Source organism: Salminus brasiliensis, chromosome 5, assembly GCF_030463535.1.
Source record: "Salminus brasiliensis chromosome 5, fSalBra1.hap2, whole genome shotgun sequence".
Classification (NCBI taxonomy): Eukaryota; Metazoa; Chordata; class Actinopteri; order Characiformes; family Bryconidae; genus Salminus; species Salminus brasiliensis.
The window spans coordinates 29,080,765-29,096,065 of record NC_132882.1 but is presented as its reverse complement, the minus strand read 5'-3'; the positions used below and the strand labels follow the sequence as shown (position 1 = coordinate 29,096,065).

At 40.0% G+C, this 15,301-nt stretch overlaps 1 protein-coding gene across 2 annotated transcripts; it reads right to left on the bottom strand.

Annotated features, from left to right (window-relative positions):
• Positions 1 to 1,004: 1,004 nt before the first annotated feature.
• On the bottom strand, positions 1,005 to 9,984 carry dek (DEK proto-oncogene). Of its 2 annotated transcripts, none has more exons than XM_072680083.1 (11): positions 9,899 to 9,984; positions 8,573 to 8,713; positions 8,253 to 8,464; positions 8,037 to 8,131; positions 7,752 to 7,872; positions 7,298 to 7,606; positions 5,046 to 5,192; positions 4,849 to 4,951; positions 3,919 to 4,067; positions 3,751 to 3,819; positions 1,005 to 2,314 (listed from the first exon to the last, which is right to left on the bottom strand). In XM_072680083.1, exons 2-11 carry the CDS (start codon positions 8,694 to 8,696, stop codon positions 2,303 to 2,305), a joined length of 1,341 nt encoding a protein of 446 aa, XP_072536184.1. In that variant the 5' UTR covers positions 8,697 to 8,713; positions 9,899 to 9,984; the 3' UTR covers positions 1,005 to 2,302. The 2 variants fall into 2 exon arrangements, with proteins under 2 accessions (XP_072536184.1, XP_072536185.1); XM_072680084.1 differs by lacking the exon at positions 9,899 to 9,984 and adding an exon at positions 9,808 to 9,889.
• Between the last annotated feature and the right edge of the window lie 5,317 nt (positions 9,985 to 15,301).

Here is a 15,301-nt window from a genome sequence, read left to right as displayed (position 1 = left end):
TTCATATTTTTGTTATGACTCGACATTCCTTAACCTAGATGACGCATTACAAGTATAATTTTGTCACAATTTCAACACCAGTCTCTTTTAATACATCAGGATGTTGGACGATCACCACCCCGCCTCATCCCCAACTCCCTGATACATCCCAAAAGTGTTGTATGGAGCACCAGCCATCATTTCAGAGACCACAGTTCTTCCACTACTCCACAGCTCAATGCTGGGGGGCTTTATACCCCTCTCGCCCATGCCTGGCATTAGGCATGGTACCAACCGGTTCATGTTGACCCCCCCCCCCCACAAAAAAAAAACAAACAAACAATTCCACTGGCAATATTTCTCTACAGGGACGCGACAAGCTGTTTGTGTGCATTTGCACATCTGTGTTAGCAACAGTTAACTTGAAAGTAGCTGAATGCATTCTTTAGAAGGGGTGTCCACAAACATTTGGACATATAGTGTAGCCTCTTATTATTATCTTAACATCAGCACCACCTGCCTAATGCTGAGTGGGTCCCCCTTGTGCTGCCACAACATCATCTGATCATTCAAGGCATGTGCTCCACAAGACCTCTGAAGACATCCTGTGGTATCTGGCTCCAAGACTTTAGCGGCAGATGCTTTAAGTCATGTAAGTTGTGAGGTGGGGCATCCATGATTGCATTTAAGATTCTTAGGTGCCCATGACCCTGTTGCTGGTGCACTGGTTGTCTTTTCTTAGACCTCTTTCGATAGGAACGGACCACCACATACCAGAAAAAAATAACCCAAACTGCCTGATGTTTTGGAGATGCTTGGACCCAGTTATCTAATCATCACAATTTGACCCTTGTGCTATAATTATAAATAACTGACTGTTTACATGCTGCCTAATATATCCCACCCCTGGACAGATACCACTGTAAATGAAGATAATCAGTGCAGTTTCACGTCATAGCTTAGGGATGTTAATGTTATAGCTTATCGGTATATAAATAAAATATACATTCCAGGAGAACATGAGATTACTGTAATAAAAATGATTTATTTTACTGACTCAAGATTTTTTTTTTTTGCATATCCCAACTGAGCTAGGAAGTGGATCTCTTAATTACACTAGGGTCTTAAATTGGACAGTCTTGTTTTAAGGTAACATAACAGACAGTGGACACATTGTAAATCTCAAAATGTTCTGCAGGCAACAGGTTAAACACTGTATGCTGTAACATTTGGCCAAATAGTTTCACCTTTAAAAAACCCCACAAGATTTACAGTGTCTATGAGGAGTCAAATTAACAAGAGATAAATAGCAAAACATCAGACCAGAATTCATAAATGCAGCCTGCAGAGCAAGAGACTCAATATCTATGAATTGTGTTCAAAATATACTTGAAAATAACAGAAGCAAAAACATAACGCAGAAACGTTGGTATGCGTCCTTATATACTCAAACACATACAAAATGAAACAAAAGGGACCGAGCTGCTTTAACCAGAAACCCAATAAATAAATGGAACAATGAGCTGGCAAATACATAACTTCAGAGCATTATTGAGAAAATCAAAAAACACACAAACATCAAAGATCACAAATTTAGGAATAGCTGTTTACCATCACATCAAGACATTTAAAGGAATAGTTCAGCAAAAACAATCTAATGAGCATGATCTCACATTTCTCCTCATCCAACATGCTGTCCATCATCCAAGACGTTTGTTTCGGACGTGGATCCTTTAGTTTACATCAAGGTCATGCTAGGTTAACATCGAACAAACACTGAACTTCAGACTGTCTCCTTAGATATGTACAATTAATCATTAAGCCAACACTGGAACAGTTACTCCAGCCGATTTGTCGTTCTGAGTGGTGTTTAAAGATGTTTTTGGGTGTGCGCTTACAGAGCCAGGATTGGTGACAGTCTAAATGCAGTGTATCTTAGCATCTTTAGCCTAGCATTTCTTGGCTGATCGACTGCATCTGAGAAAACTGATCAAATATGTTGAACTAGTCCTTTAAAAGTTACAAGTAAAAAAAGAATAAAAATAAAAATACGATTAGAACAATCATTTTTGGGGAATGAAAGAACATGTAAAACTACTATATACATACACAAACATTAGTGCATGTGCTATACAAAACTATACATGTATTCTTAAATGTAAAACTATAAAAAAGAATGATGCAAAGCCATTTGAGAATTCTGTATAAAAACAAAACAAAAGAACCCAACCATGAAAACTTTTCATGAAATACTTGTGCCTTCTTCTACGTTTCTATGCTGTGTTCTTCAAAAAAAGAAAGAAAAAAGGCTTCCTCCCATCCTTTAGGATATTAACTGCAGAAAAAGAGAAAGGTCAATGAAAAAAATGATCACAAAAAGAACTTTTTACTGAATGCCTCATTTAAGATTAACCCCTTAAACAGGCCTTATGACTTGCCAACAGGCCGAAAGCGTTATCGCAAACTTCTATTACTAAAGAAGAGCCCCGCCAGTTTATACAAAAAGCCCCTGTAGTTACTGAATAATACGCCTTAGTGTGGGTTAATATCCACCTTCCATATCAGGGTTTAGTCTGGTTTACTGTTTTTACATTTTCCTGTTTTACATTCCCTGTATTTGCTTCTAACTGAACTGCCACCTGTTTTACCAGCACACTACTGTATATAGGATTTTACACTACTGTATATAGCATTCTTTTTTGGGGGCAGTGGTGGCTCAGCGGTTAGAGCGCCGGGATATCAATAACAGGGTTGTGGGTTCGATTCCCGGGCTTGGCAAGCTGCCTGTTGGGCCCACTGTTGTTTACCCTCTCTGCTCCCCGGGCGCTGGAGTTGGCTGCCCATCGCTCTGGGTGTGTGTGTGTGTACTCACGGCCCCTAACACGTGTGTGTGTGTGTGTGAGTGTGTGTTCACTACCAGATGGGTTAAATGCGGAGGACACATTTCGCTGTACAGTGACAAATACGTGCACCTTTACTTTTACCTTTATTTACCTTGCCCACTGTAGCCGGTCCCAGTTCCTTATAATAAAGGTTTAATAAACCACTCAAAAGCGGAAAGCTCTGCACACCATCGGGGTTCAGCTGCCAGACCTTCTGGATTTATACACCAGCCGCTGTCTGAAGAAGTCAAGGAGGATGATCAAGGACCCCACTCACCCAAGCCACTGCCTGTTCTCACAGCTGCCCAGTGGCAGGAGGTACAGAAGCTTGAAAACCAGAACCAGTCGGTTCAGAGACAGGCTTTTATCCTCAAGCAATTAGGCTGCTGAATGAACAACAGCTTGTGCACTATGGACCTCATCTGTATCATCACACCTCCTCCCCATACACACACACTGCACCCTGCACTTACTAATGGGACCCCTATGCATAGTCACACTGCACGCACAAAGACTTTCCCCCACCTACACATCTGAACTCACACACATCCAGTGCAAATAATGTAAACATCCAGATTATATCCAACCTGTACGTTTAGTTGCTTTTACCCGTGCAACTTCGTAAACAGAGAGTATGTATAATGTGTGTATAAGTTCATGTGTAAATATTCAGTATTTCTATTAGTAAATTTGTGTTCTTTTTTGATGCACCCAAGTTTTTCACTCACCTTTACGCCTGTGTAATGTGACGTGACAATAAAAGTGATTTGATTTTGACAAATAAAAGGTAGTAGTGTGGGAGGCTGGTATCTACTAATCATTTAAAGACTTTTTTTTTTTTAAAGTAAAGCATAAAATCTATAAACTTCAGTCCTAAAAAAATACTCACACTCTTCACTGTTTCTTTGATTAAATCTTTTCTGTTTGTCAGGTCAAAGTCAGGATACAGGTCATAAACCTAGAAGGAAGAAGAGTTCAATTAGGTTAAATACTGAATTACATTTCTTACAGCTCACTGCCATGCATCCATATTTATTAAGAATAGTAAAAAAATTACTTGTTGGCAAATCTGCTTCATTGTCACTTCCTCCAAGTTTGCAGTTTTCAGGAGTTCCTTGATTTTTTCGCGGAGCTGTTCATTTGTTGGTGGCTTTTTAATCAACTTGATCAGTGGCTCATCATCCTCATCTGAACTTTCACTCTTTGCTGAATAACGGGGAAGCACAACATAAATATATTTATTTTATTTGTTAAAATCGACAGTCGTTTATAAAATTGATAAATAAACCTGAAATCTGGTCATCTCTAAAAAACAACCCTGCTACGATGTCGATATTTAGTAATAAGCTAGGATTAAAACAAGCTAACTTGCAACAAACTGCACTGTAACAGACAATGAGTAAATAATCAAGAAGCTAAATCGGATAGTAATAGGTCTTTCTCTGGTTAGATTCTGCTAGATCGGATCATGCCTTCAGCTTATGATGAGGACTGAAGACTGTGAAAGAGGGGGACTTTTTGGGCTGGAGTTCGGGCTTTTTTTTTTTTTTTTTTGGCTTTTTCTTTGTGGTGGGAAGCAAAGTCCCCCTTCTGATTTGTGGAATGATAGGGGTTAAGGGGGAGGTGACAGGGTGGTGGAAGGTTGCGCAGACTTGTCAAAGACACATGGACAAGGTAGAGATGGAATTTATAGGATGTTAGACTGGAGAGGAGGAGCTTCAGGTATGTTCATCCTCTCAAAACTACATACTGATACCATTTAAGGAGGCACACATTCTGAGTACTAGTCTTCTAGTAAATGCTGATACAGAGCACTAAACCATGCTGCGTTATATCTTCAACCCCTCTATATTTACATGCACTTTTAAATTTGCCACAAGCTGTTTTTTTGTGTGTGGTCCCTAACAGACTGAACTTTGTGTGATACGTAAGGTGTATAAATGACCCTGAACCTTCATGGAACTGCAGAGAGAATAATAAGACTTGCCTTTGCTCTTGCTGACATCCTTTCTTTTCCTGTTGCTACTGCTGTCTGCTTTCTTGGTTTTAGGAGCAGGTTTTCTCTTCTGGGCACTGGGCTTCTTTTTAGTCTAGTTATCAGAGGGAGAAAATGACCATCAACACTTAGGCTTGGCATAATCCAGTTTGGACTTTGTTAACCTTTACAAACACAAAAACATGAACCTTTTTTACAGTGACCTCTTCAGCAGACTCATCATCATCCTCATCATCATCATCTGATCCAGACAGGTCAGAATTGTCTTCAGCCTTCTTTGCTGGCTTCTTCGGTGAGGACTTCTTTTTATTACTGGACGTCTTTGATTTTGGTGTCTGATTTGGGGTTTGGTTTAAAGGGGTGAGACAAAGAGACAGAACAATGAGCTCACAACACACAGTGACGTAACTCAAAAACACTGACCAGGTTTGGCCCTGAAGCTTTTGATATCCAATCCCCAAATCTTGAATGCAAGGTTTAATGGAAGGCTTTTTGCCTAGGAGCACACACACTCCCGATTTCAAACAGACAAGAGCCCAGAAGTAATAGAAGCCCAAAAGTAATATGAACTTTTTTTATTCCTCTTGTAAAAAGTGGCGATTCTACAACTGTATATGGATATAGGGGCCGTATTTACAGATTAAGCTAAAACTAAAACAGTTCAAATTCAGCTCTGTGGAGAAGTTTATATCTGCGTTTCCAGACTAGGGCTGCACAATATATCGTTTCAGCATAGTCATCGCAAAGTGCACATCGCAGGATGTGCAATGTCACATAAGGCAACTTAAGTCACATTATGTTAAAACTTGCTAGATACAAAAAGAAAATTCACAGTGTTCTCATTTTCTATGACAGATCTACCAGAGACAGATAATATTTGCTGAAGATAATCAATGTTTACATGTAATCACCTGTAATTTATTGGTGTATATCCTTAGATACTCATTGAGCATACTGTGTATATTTAAAATGACTCAATTTACAACTTCAATTTGTTTGCAGAGCTCTGATTAACCCTATATAGTTGTAGAATATCTGAAAGCTCAACAGTAACAGTCAATTCTGGTATGTCAACTTTCTTGGACTCCCAGACACAGATGGTTGTGTATCTTTCACTTTATATCTGCCTGATGTAATTTATTGTACTTTAATCCTTAGTAGACAGTGTACGTTATTAATTTCACAACAGGTTTGTTCATTAACTTCTGGTAAAAAAAAAAGCTGTATCTTTTTAATATTGCAATATCTACTGCAGAACAACAAACTATTGCAATGTCAGTTTTTTACAAAATCATGCAGCCTTATTACAGACTGAACCACATCAATTTGTCTGTGACAAAAATTTTCTTCTGGATGTGCCCTAATGCTTAAAAGCTTGGACCATAAGATCTGCCAGAAATTGTTTATTTGACAAAAAAATGGAAGTTACATAGCATTTTGAATGACTTTTCATAAATCATATTGGAGTGTTTTGCTCACTGTTTTTTTTAACCAAACTAAAACACAGAACACTGTACATGCAGTGCCCAGATAATCCACCAGGGAGCAGAAAACATGTATTAGATATTATTTTCTTAAATAAAAAACTATAATCATTATTTATTTATTACAGATTAATGTTATTATTTAATAAATGCTTTAGAGAATTATAATCACACAGAGCATAAACCTCTGCACCACCAAACAGCGATGCATAACACTTGGCTTTAAAGGGTAAAGAGGTTGTGAGATGTTTTTGGGGGTGTATTTACAGAGATATAAATGGGGTTTCCTAGTATGTCCTGTTCTAAACTGAAGCTGCACACATCAGATGTCAAACATGTCTTGGCGGATAAACTGAATCTAGTGCAAATGGAAAAGTAATATTCAGTTGTAGTTTATTTTTATTCCTTTAAATAGTTCAGCGGTTACATTCTGGCTGGTGTACAGTAATGAGAATAACATGCAATGTCATTTCTGAACTATTTAAAGTGAAACAAGAAATAAAAACCCAGCTACAGCCTCGTCACAGCCTGCAAATCTTACATACACTCTCTTTCCCACCTATAAAATCAAACAGCATGGTCTGATGAGCTTTAACAAAATGTCTGTTTAGCTTTTGACAGAGAGGCTATCCTTACTTATCCGTACTAGCAGCTAGCTAGGTACATCAATTTTCAGTCCAAGTTAGTTAACTAAAAAGTCATATAACACTGGAAAATATGGCAGTCAATAGCTGTATGATTATAAGGGAGTTCTTGGACATTTATGCACATAAAAGAGACAGATACAGATACAGGAATGACGGCACATTGGTTTAGTTTGTTCGTATTAATGTTTGTTGTGTGATAATTGAAAGGTCTGCTAATAAAATAAAATTACTGTATTGCACTGCGTAACAGTCAACTTTATACACGCTCAATTCAAAGAAAAAAAGAAACTGCCCGGCATTTTTGCTCACCTCTTCATCCTTGCTGTCTTCTAGACCGTCATCAGAATCTACGTTCTCCTCCTCTTCCTCCTCTGAGTCACTTTCTTCTCCGTTGTGTTTTCGACTGTCTGATACTGATGATTTTTCTGTGTCTTTATTTTTATTTTCACCTTCATCTTCATCGTCATCCTCATCATCCTCATCGCTACTTGAATCAGTCACAATTGCTTTAGACTTTCCAGGATCCACTTGTTGCTTCTTGCTCTTTGATGCAGTTTTCTTCTCGCGTTTGGCATCTTTTGACGTTTTCTTTTTTTTCTTCTTTTTCAGGATTACCGGCTGTGCAGACAGAAGCAAATGACAAATTTTGCAACAATGTATGACTCATCAGGCGTTTTTCCTATATTCCTAATGCTCGTAGTGTACCTGTGCACTTTCTATTATGTAAAAAAAAAAGTGAGAGAATTCGATTTGTGGAACTCACCTTCCCCGAGTTTGTGGGGTTTACAAGAAACTGCATGATCCTATCAACCAGAACAGCTTGATTTCCACTCCTTTCAATATCAAGAATTTCACAAATGGACTTGAGCTGTACTTTGGGTAGCCTGTCAAGACAGTCATATATGAAGAATTAATAGACCGCATTCAAGCTTCACTTCTAGCATTTGCCAATAATTGCAACTATCCACTTTAGACCATTTAACACCACTTTCCTCCACAATATGTACATATAAATCTTTTAACAAATCACCATGAAGAGACTCACTACCTTGCCATCTTTTCCCTCTTCTTGTTGTACGGGTCACTGTCAATCTCAAACGGAAAGCCATTGAATAATCTGAGGTGTTTCCGAAGCGATGCCACCTGTTACAACATTTAGAAAACACCAGTTTACAAAGAAACAACACCAGAGTTGTAAGTGATTATGATTGTGCACGACTCACTCATTAAATATATGCATTTTAAACCATCTAGAAATACTCACAGCTCCTGGACGATCATAAATAATCTTGTGAAGGGGTTTCAGCAGTGGCGCTTTGAGCCTTCCAATAGCATGATTGACACGGGCAATGTCTCCCAATTTGTCTCCTTTGCCTATACTCTCAATTTTCGGCTTCTCTTTTGGTTTAGGCACCTGCATGTCAAGTCTTTGGACCGTTTTCTTCTCTCGCTTTCCTTCAATTATTTCCCCTTGGTCTGCAAGTACCGTTAAAAGGAGCAACATATGTATATTTTGATTTAGTTACACTGAAAAAGAGAAGAAATGAATGGATTGTATAGAATTTGTATAAAAGTATAACTCACACATTCGGCTCTTGGATTTCTGTTTCCATGTCTCATCTTGCTCTTCTTTGTTTGATTCTTCTTGTTCTTCTTCTTTCGTGTGCTCCTCCTGCAAATCCATTTTGACTTCCACAGAGTCCATCATGTTCAGCTTAGGTACTTCTGAGAGGGGGTGCAAATGAAAAGGGCTTAAAAACACAGATCTCACAAGTAAAACTTTTAAATACATTTTTCTGCTTCACACACATTTACACAACGACTCCGATCATCGAACAGGTATTAAGCCTAGTCATGAACTACGCAGCATTCTGCATGGAGACAGCTGGTCTAATTAGTACAACTTTGAGGTAGAGTTGAGCAATATGACAATCAATCAATCAAAATAAACTCTCTCTCAGTACTTAGACATCGCAACACACAATGTGCATCACATTTCAATACAGACCAAAGTGTGCTTCGTAATGACACCACACCGATCTTGTCATATTAGCTCCCCACCTCTACTTTAAGGTGCACCCACAGCTTGTATAAACTCAATGGAAAAGCCCTGCCAGTAGAACGGGATGCTCTGGGTCAACATTTTTGAGGCCATTTGTCAGCTATAGGACATGAAGCCCCCGAATCATTGGGGATCAGTGGCACCAGTGCTAATAGCTACGTTATCTGGAGAGATGGCGCTCCATCCAATCCTGACCGCACAGGGCAAACACCAGCTAGTACAAACAGATCTCAAACCTCAATAAGTGTGTTATGGTTTTGTGTAACGATCGATACCCTTTATATTCAGTAGCCACCTTTTCTCTGCCTTTTAACCCCTGCGGTCTTGTTATTTTGTGGTGATCTCGCAGTTAGCGTTAGCCGCCTGCCTCCTGAATTCAAACTAATTTGGCGCGAGTAACTAGCGGACAGACAGCCTGCTCGCCTGCCTGCTCGCTCGCCCGCCTGCCTGCCTGCCTGCCTGTCTGCCTGTCTGCTATCCACAGCGCACGCTGCTTCAATGTGTCCACGATTACGCTTAATAACCTCTAATGACCACCAAAGTGTTGCGTTTTAGAGCTGAATGCTAAATGTAAATATTTACCACCGCGCTGCGAATCCGATTCAGCTTGAGGCTCTTTAGCGGCTCCAACAGCTAAATAGCGCAGTTAGCCAGATAGCTAGCTAGCGAGCTAACTCCGCTAGGCAGCTAGCGGACTGTCCCGCCCACAGACCGAACCAAAACAAACAGCACAGGCGGCCAAAAACAAAACCCTCACCACAAAAACAGCACGAACTACCCGTGAAGTCCCGCTCGTATACGCACGGCACTGTCCAGTGTGTCCGAATAAAAAGGTGAAGCGCACTCACAGGCTCCAAACTGTCCCCTCGCAGCGTGATAACATCCAGATAAACTCCGCAACATGGCGTTTGAAAAGTGTGGGCGTGTGGTCACGTGACCAGGACCACGGTCTCACCCGCAGACAGGGCGAGAAAGAGTCTAAAACCGCTGTAAAAGCTTAGTCTAGCTTCAGACCCCAGAAAAGACCCCCTCAGACTCCCTCAGTTCAAATAAACGACAGCAGCGTTTTACATTAAAAAAAAACATACTCCACACTTCTACGATCAGATCTGCAGTCCGTTCCCCCAATTCTCCAGTTTATTAAATCTTAATAGTTAATTATAATCATTTATTATTATTATTATTATTATTATTATTATTATTATTATTATTATCTTAAAAGTGCTTAGACGAGACATTTTACTTGAACGGAGTGATCAATTAATCAAATTACGAGAATTATTTATTAAATTAAGACAACTATTTATTAAATTAAATGAGCTTAGTTCAGAGAAGATGCTTTAGTTAAACTAATGGAACACGTTATTACATTGGGGGATAATTTATTTAATCGAGGGGACGAATTTTTAAATAAAGGAAAATAAAGGAATTTATTAAATTAAGGGAATTATTTGTAAAATTGAAGGATTTATTTATTAAATCGAGGGAATTTATTTATTAAATCAAGGGAAATATTTATTAAATTGAACGAATTATTTATTAAATCGAGGGAATTTATTTATTCAATTGAAGAAAATATTTATGAAATCAAGGGAATTATTTGTTAAGTTGACGGGACGGTTTATTAAATCAAGGGAATGATGTAGGTCTCTATATATTATTTTTCCACCTTGATACTGTAGGTTTCCCATACAAAAGTTGTTTCATTAAACAATAGGGTTTTGTAGCCGTTCAAAATATTTTTTCCTACTCAATTAACCAGTAAACCTGCAAGGGTATATCACAAAGCAGGACATCTCGGTTAGCCAGATCACTTAAACCCAGTGTCAAGCCCAAACTGAGTGTCATCTGCAAATCACGCGGCTCAGCATGGCAGAAAACAGACAAACACAAATATGAAAATTGATATAAATATTAACAAGGTTGAATAAAGCTCATACTCGTGCTCTTGGTGAACAGCAGGGGTCAGTGTAGTATCACCTGTGATGATCTGCTTTTCCCAGAACTTTTTAATGAACGATTGGTGCTTTTGAATATCTGCATTTATATAAGACTATACAGCACCACAACAAGGGGACACGTTTGAGCGAAACGAGGATAATAATTATTACACAGAGGTTACAAGAAGGACCAATACGATAAATACAGCATGAGTAGTATGACCAGTATGAAAGCACCCAAAGTCATCTGAGCGCTCAAAGCGCCCTCTAGTGGAGAATCATCAGCCTGTGCGAGTGAGGGAGTGAATGGGGAGAAAGTGTATGAGAAAACAAGTAAATGAAGTAAATGAAGAAGTGAAGCTACTGAGTGAGCAAGCATGTGAATGAGGGAGTGAGTCAACAAGAGAAATGAGTGGAGAATGAAGGGTTTGCAAGCAAGTGATCGATTGATTGGTTGATTGATTGAGGGAGTGAGCAAAGAAGTAAGCAAATGAGCGAGTGAATGAGAAAGTCAGTGAGTTAGTAAGGACTGAGTAATAAGTAAGTGAGATTGAGAAAGCATGTGAATGAGTGAGTTACTGAATGGGTGAAAGAGTGTGTGAATAAGGGAGTGAGTGTGTAAGTAATCTAGTAAGCAAGGAAGTGACTAAATGAGTGAGTAAGCAAGTAATTGTAAATGTGCAATGATATTTAAGTTTACAGACCTGACATGTAGCTGTTTTTCAACGGGACTGCTTTGTTTATTTTTATGGATTTGAAACTATTTTAATCATACTATTTAAAGCAGCATTATGTGAAAGTTGGCATTTTCGGCTACTGGGTTTCCCACAGCGGTAAAAAAAAAAAATCCAGCTCTCTCATGGTACACATGCATTTTTTGACAAGCTGTAGGATAGTGCACCGGCAAAGCCAACATATCAAGTAAAAGAAGCAAGTGTACTGTCGCAGTACAGTCCTATTACAGGATTTTACACTAATATGACTTGATATGGTTACACAGCATTTTACAGTTCTCGCAAGAGGTCTCACACAGCTCCAACCAATATTATTGTGTGTGTGTGTTTGTATATGCACTCAATACCTCATAATGAGAAAGTAAAAACACAACTGTGGAGTTCCTTCAGATTTATTAAAAGGGAAAAACTAAAATATTGTACTGACATAATTATTCAGACGCTTTACTCAGTGCTTAGTTGAAGCACATTTGGCAGCGGTTACAGCCTCCAGTCTTCTTGGGTATAATTCCACAAAGTTTGCACAGCTGGATTTCGGGATTTTTCACCATTCTCCTCTGCAGATCTACTCAAGCTCATGCTGGACGGGGGCCGTCGGTGGACAGCCATTTTCAGGTCTTTCCAGAGATGTTCGATTGAGTTCAAGTCAGGGCTCTGGCTGGGTCACTCCACAGAGTTGTCCCTAGGCCACTCCTTTCTTATCATGGCTGTGTGCTTAGGGTCATTGTCTTGTTGGAAGGTGAACCTTCGGCCCAGTCTGAGATCCTGAGTGCTTTTTTATCAGGTTATCATTAAGAACATCTTTGTACTCCCTCGACCCTGACCAGTCTTCCTGTTCCAGACACTGAAAAGCACCCCCACAGCATGATGCTGCCACCACCATGCTTTACTATAGGGATGGTATTGGGCAGGTGATGAGCAGTGCCTGGTGTTCCCCAGACATGACACTTAGGCACAATTGAGGCCAAAAAGTTCAATCGTTCAATCGTGGTTTCATCAGACCAGAAAATTGTGTTTCTCACAGTCACAGAGAGACCTTCAGGAGGGCTTTCATGTGTCTGTTACTGAGGAGAGGCTTCTGTCTGGCCACTCTGCTCTAAAGCCCAGGTTGGTGGAGTGCTGCAGTGATGGTTGACCTTTCTCCCACCTGCACACAGTTACCGTTGGGTTCTTGGTTACCTTTCTTACCAAGGCCTTTCTTTCATGATTACTTTGTTTGGTGGGGCGGCCACCTCTAGGAAGAGTCCTAGCTGTTTTAAACTTCCATTTAAGAATTATTGAGCCACTGTGCTCTTGGGAACTTTCATATTTCTTGTAGCTCTCTCAAGGTCTGTACCTCAACACAATCCTGTCCTGGCAGTTCTTTCCTCCTCATGATCTGGTTTTTGCTCTGATATGTATTGACAGCTGTCAGACTTTATATAGACAGGTGTGTCTCTGACCAGGTTAAGTCCAATCAACTGAATTTACCACAGGCGGAATCCAATCAAGGTGTAGAAACATCTCAAGGATGATCAAAAGGCCTCCAGAGCTAAATTTTAAGTGGCAAAGCAAAGGCTCTGAATACTTATGTCCATTCTGTTTCCACTTTCAGGTTATGGGGAGTTATGGGGAGTTATGGAGTGTTATGGAGTGTTATGGGGAGTTATGGAGTGTTATGGGGAGTTATGGGGAGTTATGGAGAGTTATGGAGTGTTATGGAGTGTTATGGGGAGTTATGGGGAGTTATGGAGTGTTATGGGGTGTTATGGGGAGTTATGGGGTGTTATGGGGAGTTATGGAGAGTTATGGAGTGTTATGGGGTGTTATGGGGAGCTATGGGGAGTTATGGAGTGTTATGGGGAGTTATGGGGAGTTATGGAGTGTTATAGGGAGTTATGGGGAGTTATGGAGTGTTATGGGGTGTTATGGGGAGTTATGAGGTGTTATGGGGAGTTATGGGGTGTTATGGGGAGTTATGGGGAGTTATGGAGAGTTATGGGGTGTTATGGGGAGTTATGAGGTGTTATGGAGTGTTATGGAGTGTTATGGGGAGTTATGGGGAGTTATGGGGAGTTATGGAGAGTTATGGAGTGTTATGGGGTGTTATGGGGTGTTATGGGGAGTTATGAGGTGTTATGGAGTGTTATGGAGTGTTATGGGGAGTTATGGGGAGTTATGAGGTGTTATGGAGTGTTATGGAGTGTTATGGGGAGTTATGGGGAGATATGGAGAGTTATGGAGTGTTATGGGGTGTTATGGGGAGTTATGGGGTGTTATGGGGAGTATTTTGTTTATTTATTTTTGAACCTCAATTGAATTGACAATTGACAATTGAACCTCTTTCCATGCTTTAGTGCATTGAAGGTTGATACCAGAAATGTGGTAAAATATGCTAAATTACTGATTTCTCATACGTTCCTCTTGCATCACACACAAAGGCTGTGTCCCAAACAGAACAAATACAACCTGCCCTGTGGAGAGGTGAAGCTGGGCTGAGTCTGCTTCTCAGGACGTATGAGAGATGACTGGTCTGATCTTTTTAAACGTTCTATAAAAGTTCTATAAAACCTTTTATGTTTTTAAGCAGGAAATGATGTCATTACCTAAAGCAACTTCATCCCAAGAATCAATTAGAAGAAAACCAACTGCGGCTTTTAATTGTATTGCTTGTAAATTGCTCAGAAATTTGATGGAAACTTCAATACTGATGTCATTGATGTCATATACATTTTATCAATAGAAAAAAGATGCAATCACGAACTTAGATTGTAGATTATTATTACTGATCATGATTTTCTGTTTGTTTTAGTTGACTTTTTTCCATTCCAGTAATTGGACGAGAGATCGCCTCTCTCTTATACTGTTTGAGAATTTCCTATTTAGAGTGGCTGCAGCCCTTTTCTGGCACTTAGACATCCAGAAATTGCTGATTTCATCAGAACCAAACGTGTAATTGCATTAAAGCAAGCTTCACGTTAATGAAAATCTGCATGGAGTACATTATATGAAGTGCTTTTAGAAGCATAACGCCGTAAACCCAGTGTAAAATACCTTACATTTACATTTATTCAAAGATGTTTGTATTCAAAGTGACTCACTAATGTGGCTTTATACAATCAAACACACTGTGCTATAAATGCAAGCTTGCAATGATCAACCCAGCCTCCAGGTTGTGTGTACACGTGCTGGTTATGGTGGGCCTATTTGGGCCTATTTTAGGCCTATCTGCCCCTTGACTTCCAGCATTAGCGGGGTCCTTTATTATAAATCATATTGGAGTTGGGGGGGGGGGCAGCGTGCCCACCAGCATGGGTTAGAAACGAACTCGTGCTGAAAGACCCACATCCCTCATCGGATTTGTTTGACCCGCGTGCACATACACATGTATGTGTGTGTATGTGTGTGTGCGTGCGCGCGCGGACTTTGTTGCCTAGCAGCGTGGCAGCGCTGTGATTGGCTGGCTGCGCGCGGAGCGTTCAGAAGGCGCACAAGTGTTCCTCAGTTCTCCAGAAGCAGCGAGAGTTCAGCGACAGCGCGAGCTCCTCTTCCTCCAGCATGCACTGGACCGCTTCACTCCACGTTATCCCAGGAGCAA

What these genes read in the sequence shown, in the direction of transcription:
- dek (XM_072680083.1), bottom strand. Translation starts at nt 8,696, where the DNA reads ATGATGGACTCTGTGGAAGTCAAAATGGATTTGCAGGAGGAGCACACG. An exon ending in TTTATGATCGTCCAGGAGCT is followed by an intron (nt 8,132 to 8,252) that starts GTGAGTATTTCT and finishes ATGTTGTAACAG; the next exon opens with GTGGCATCGCTTCGGAAACA. An exon ending in AAGAGGGAAAAGATGGCAAG is followed by an intron (nt 7,873 to 8,036) that starts GTAGTGAGTCTC and finishes CTGTCTTGACAG; the next exon opens with GCTACCCAAAGTACAGCTCA.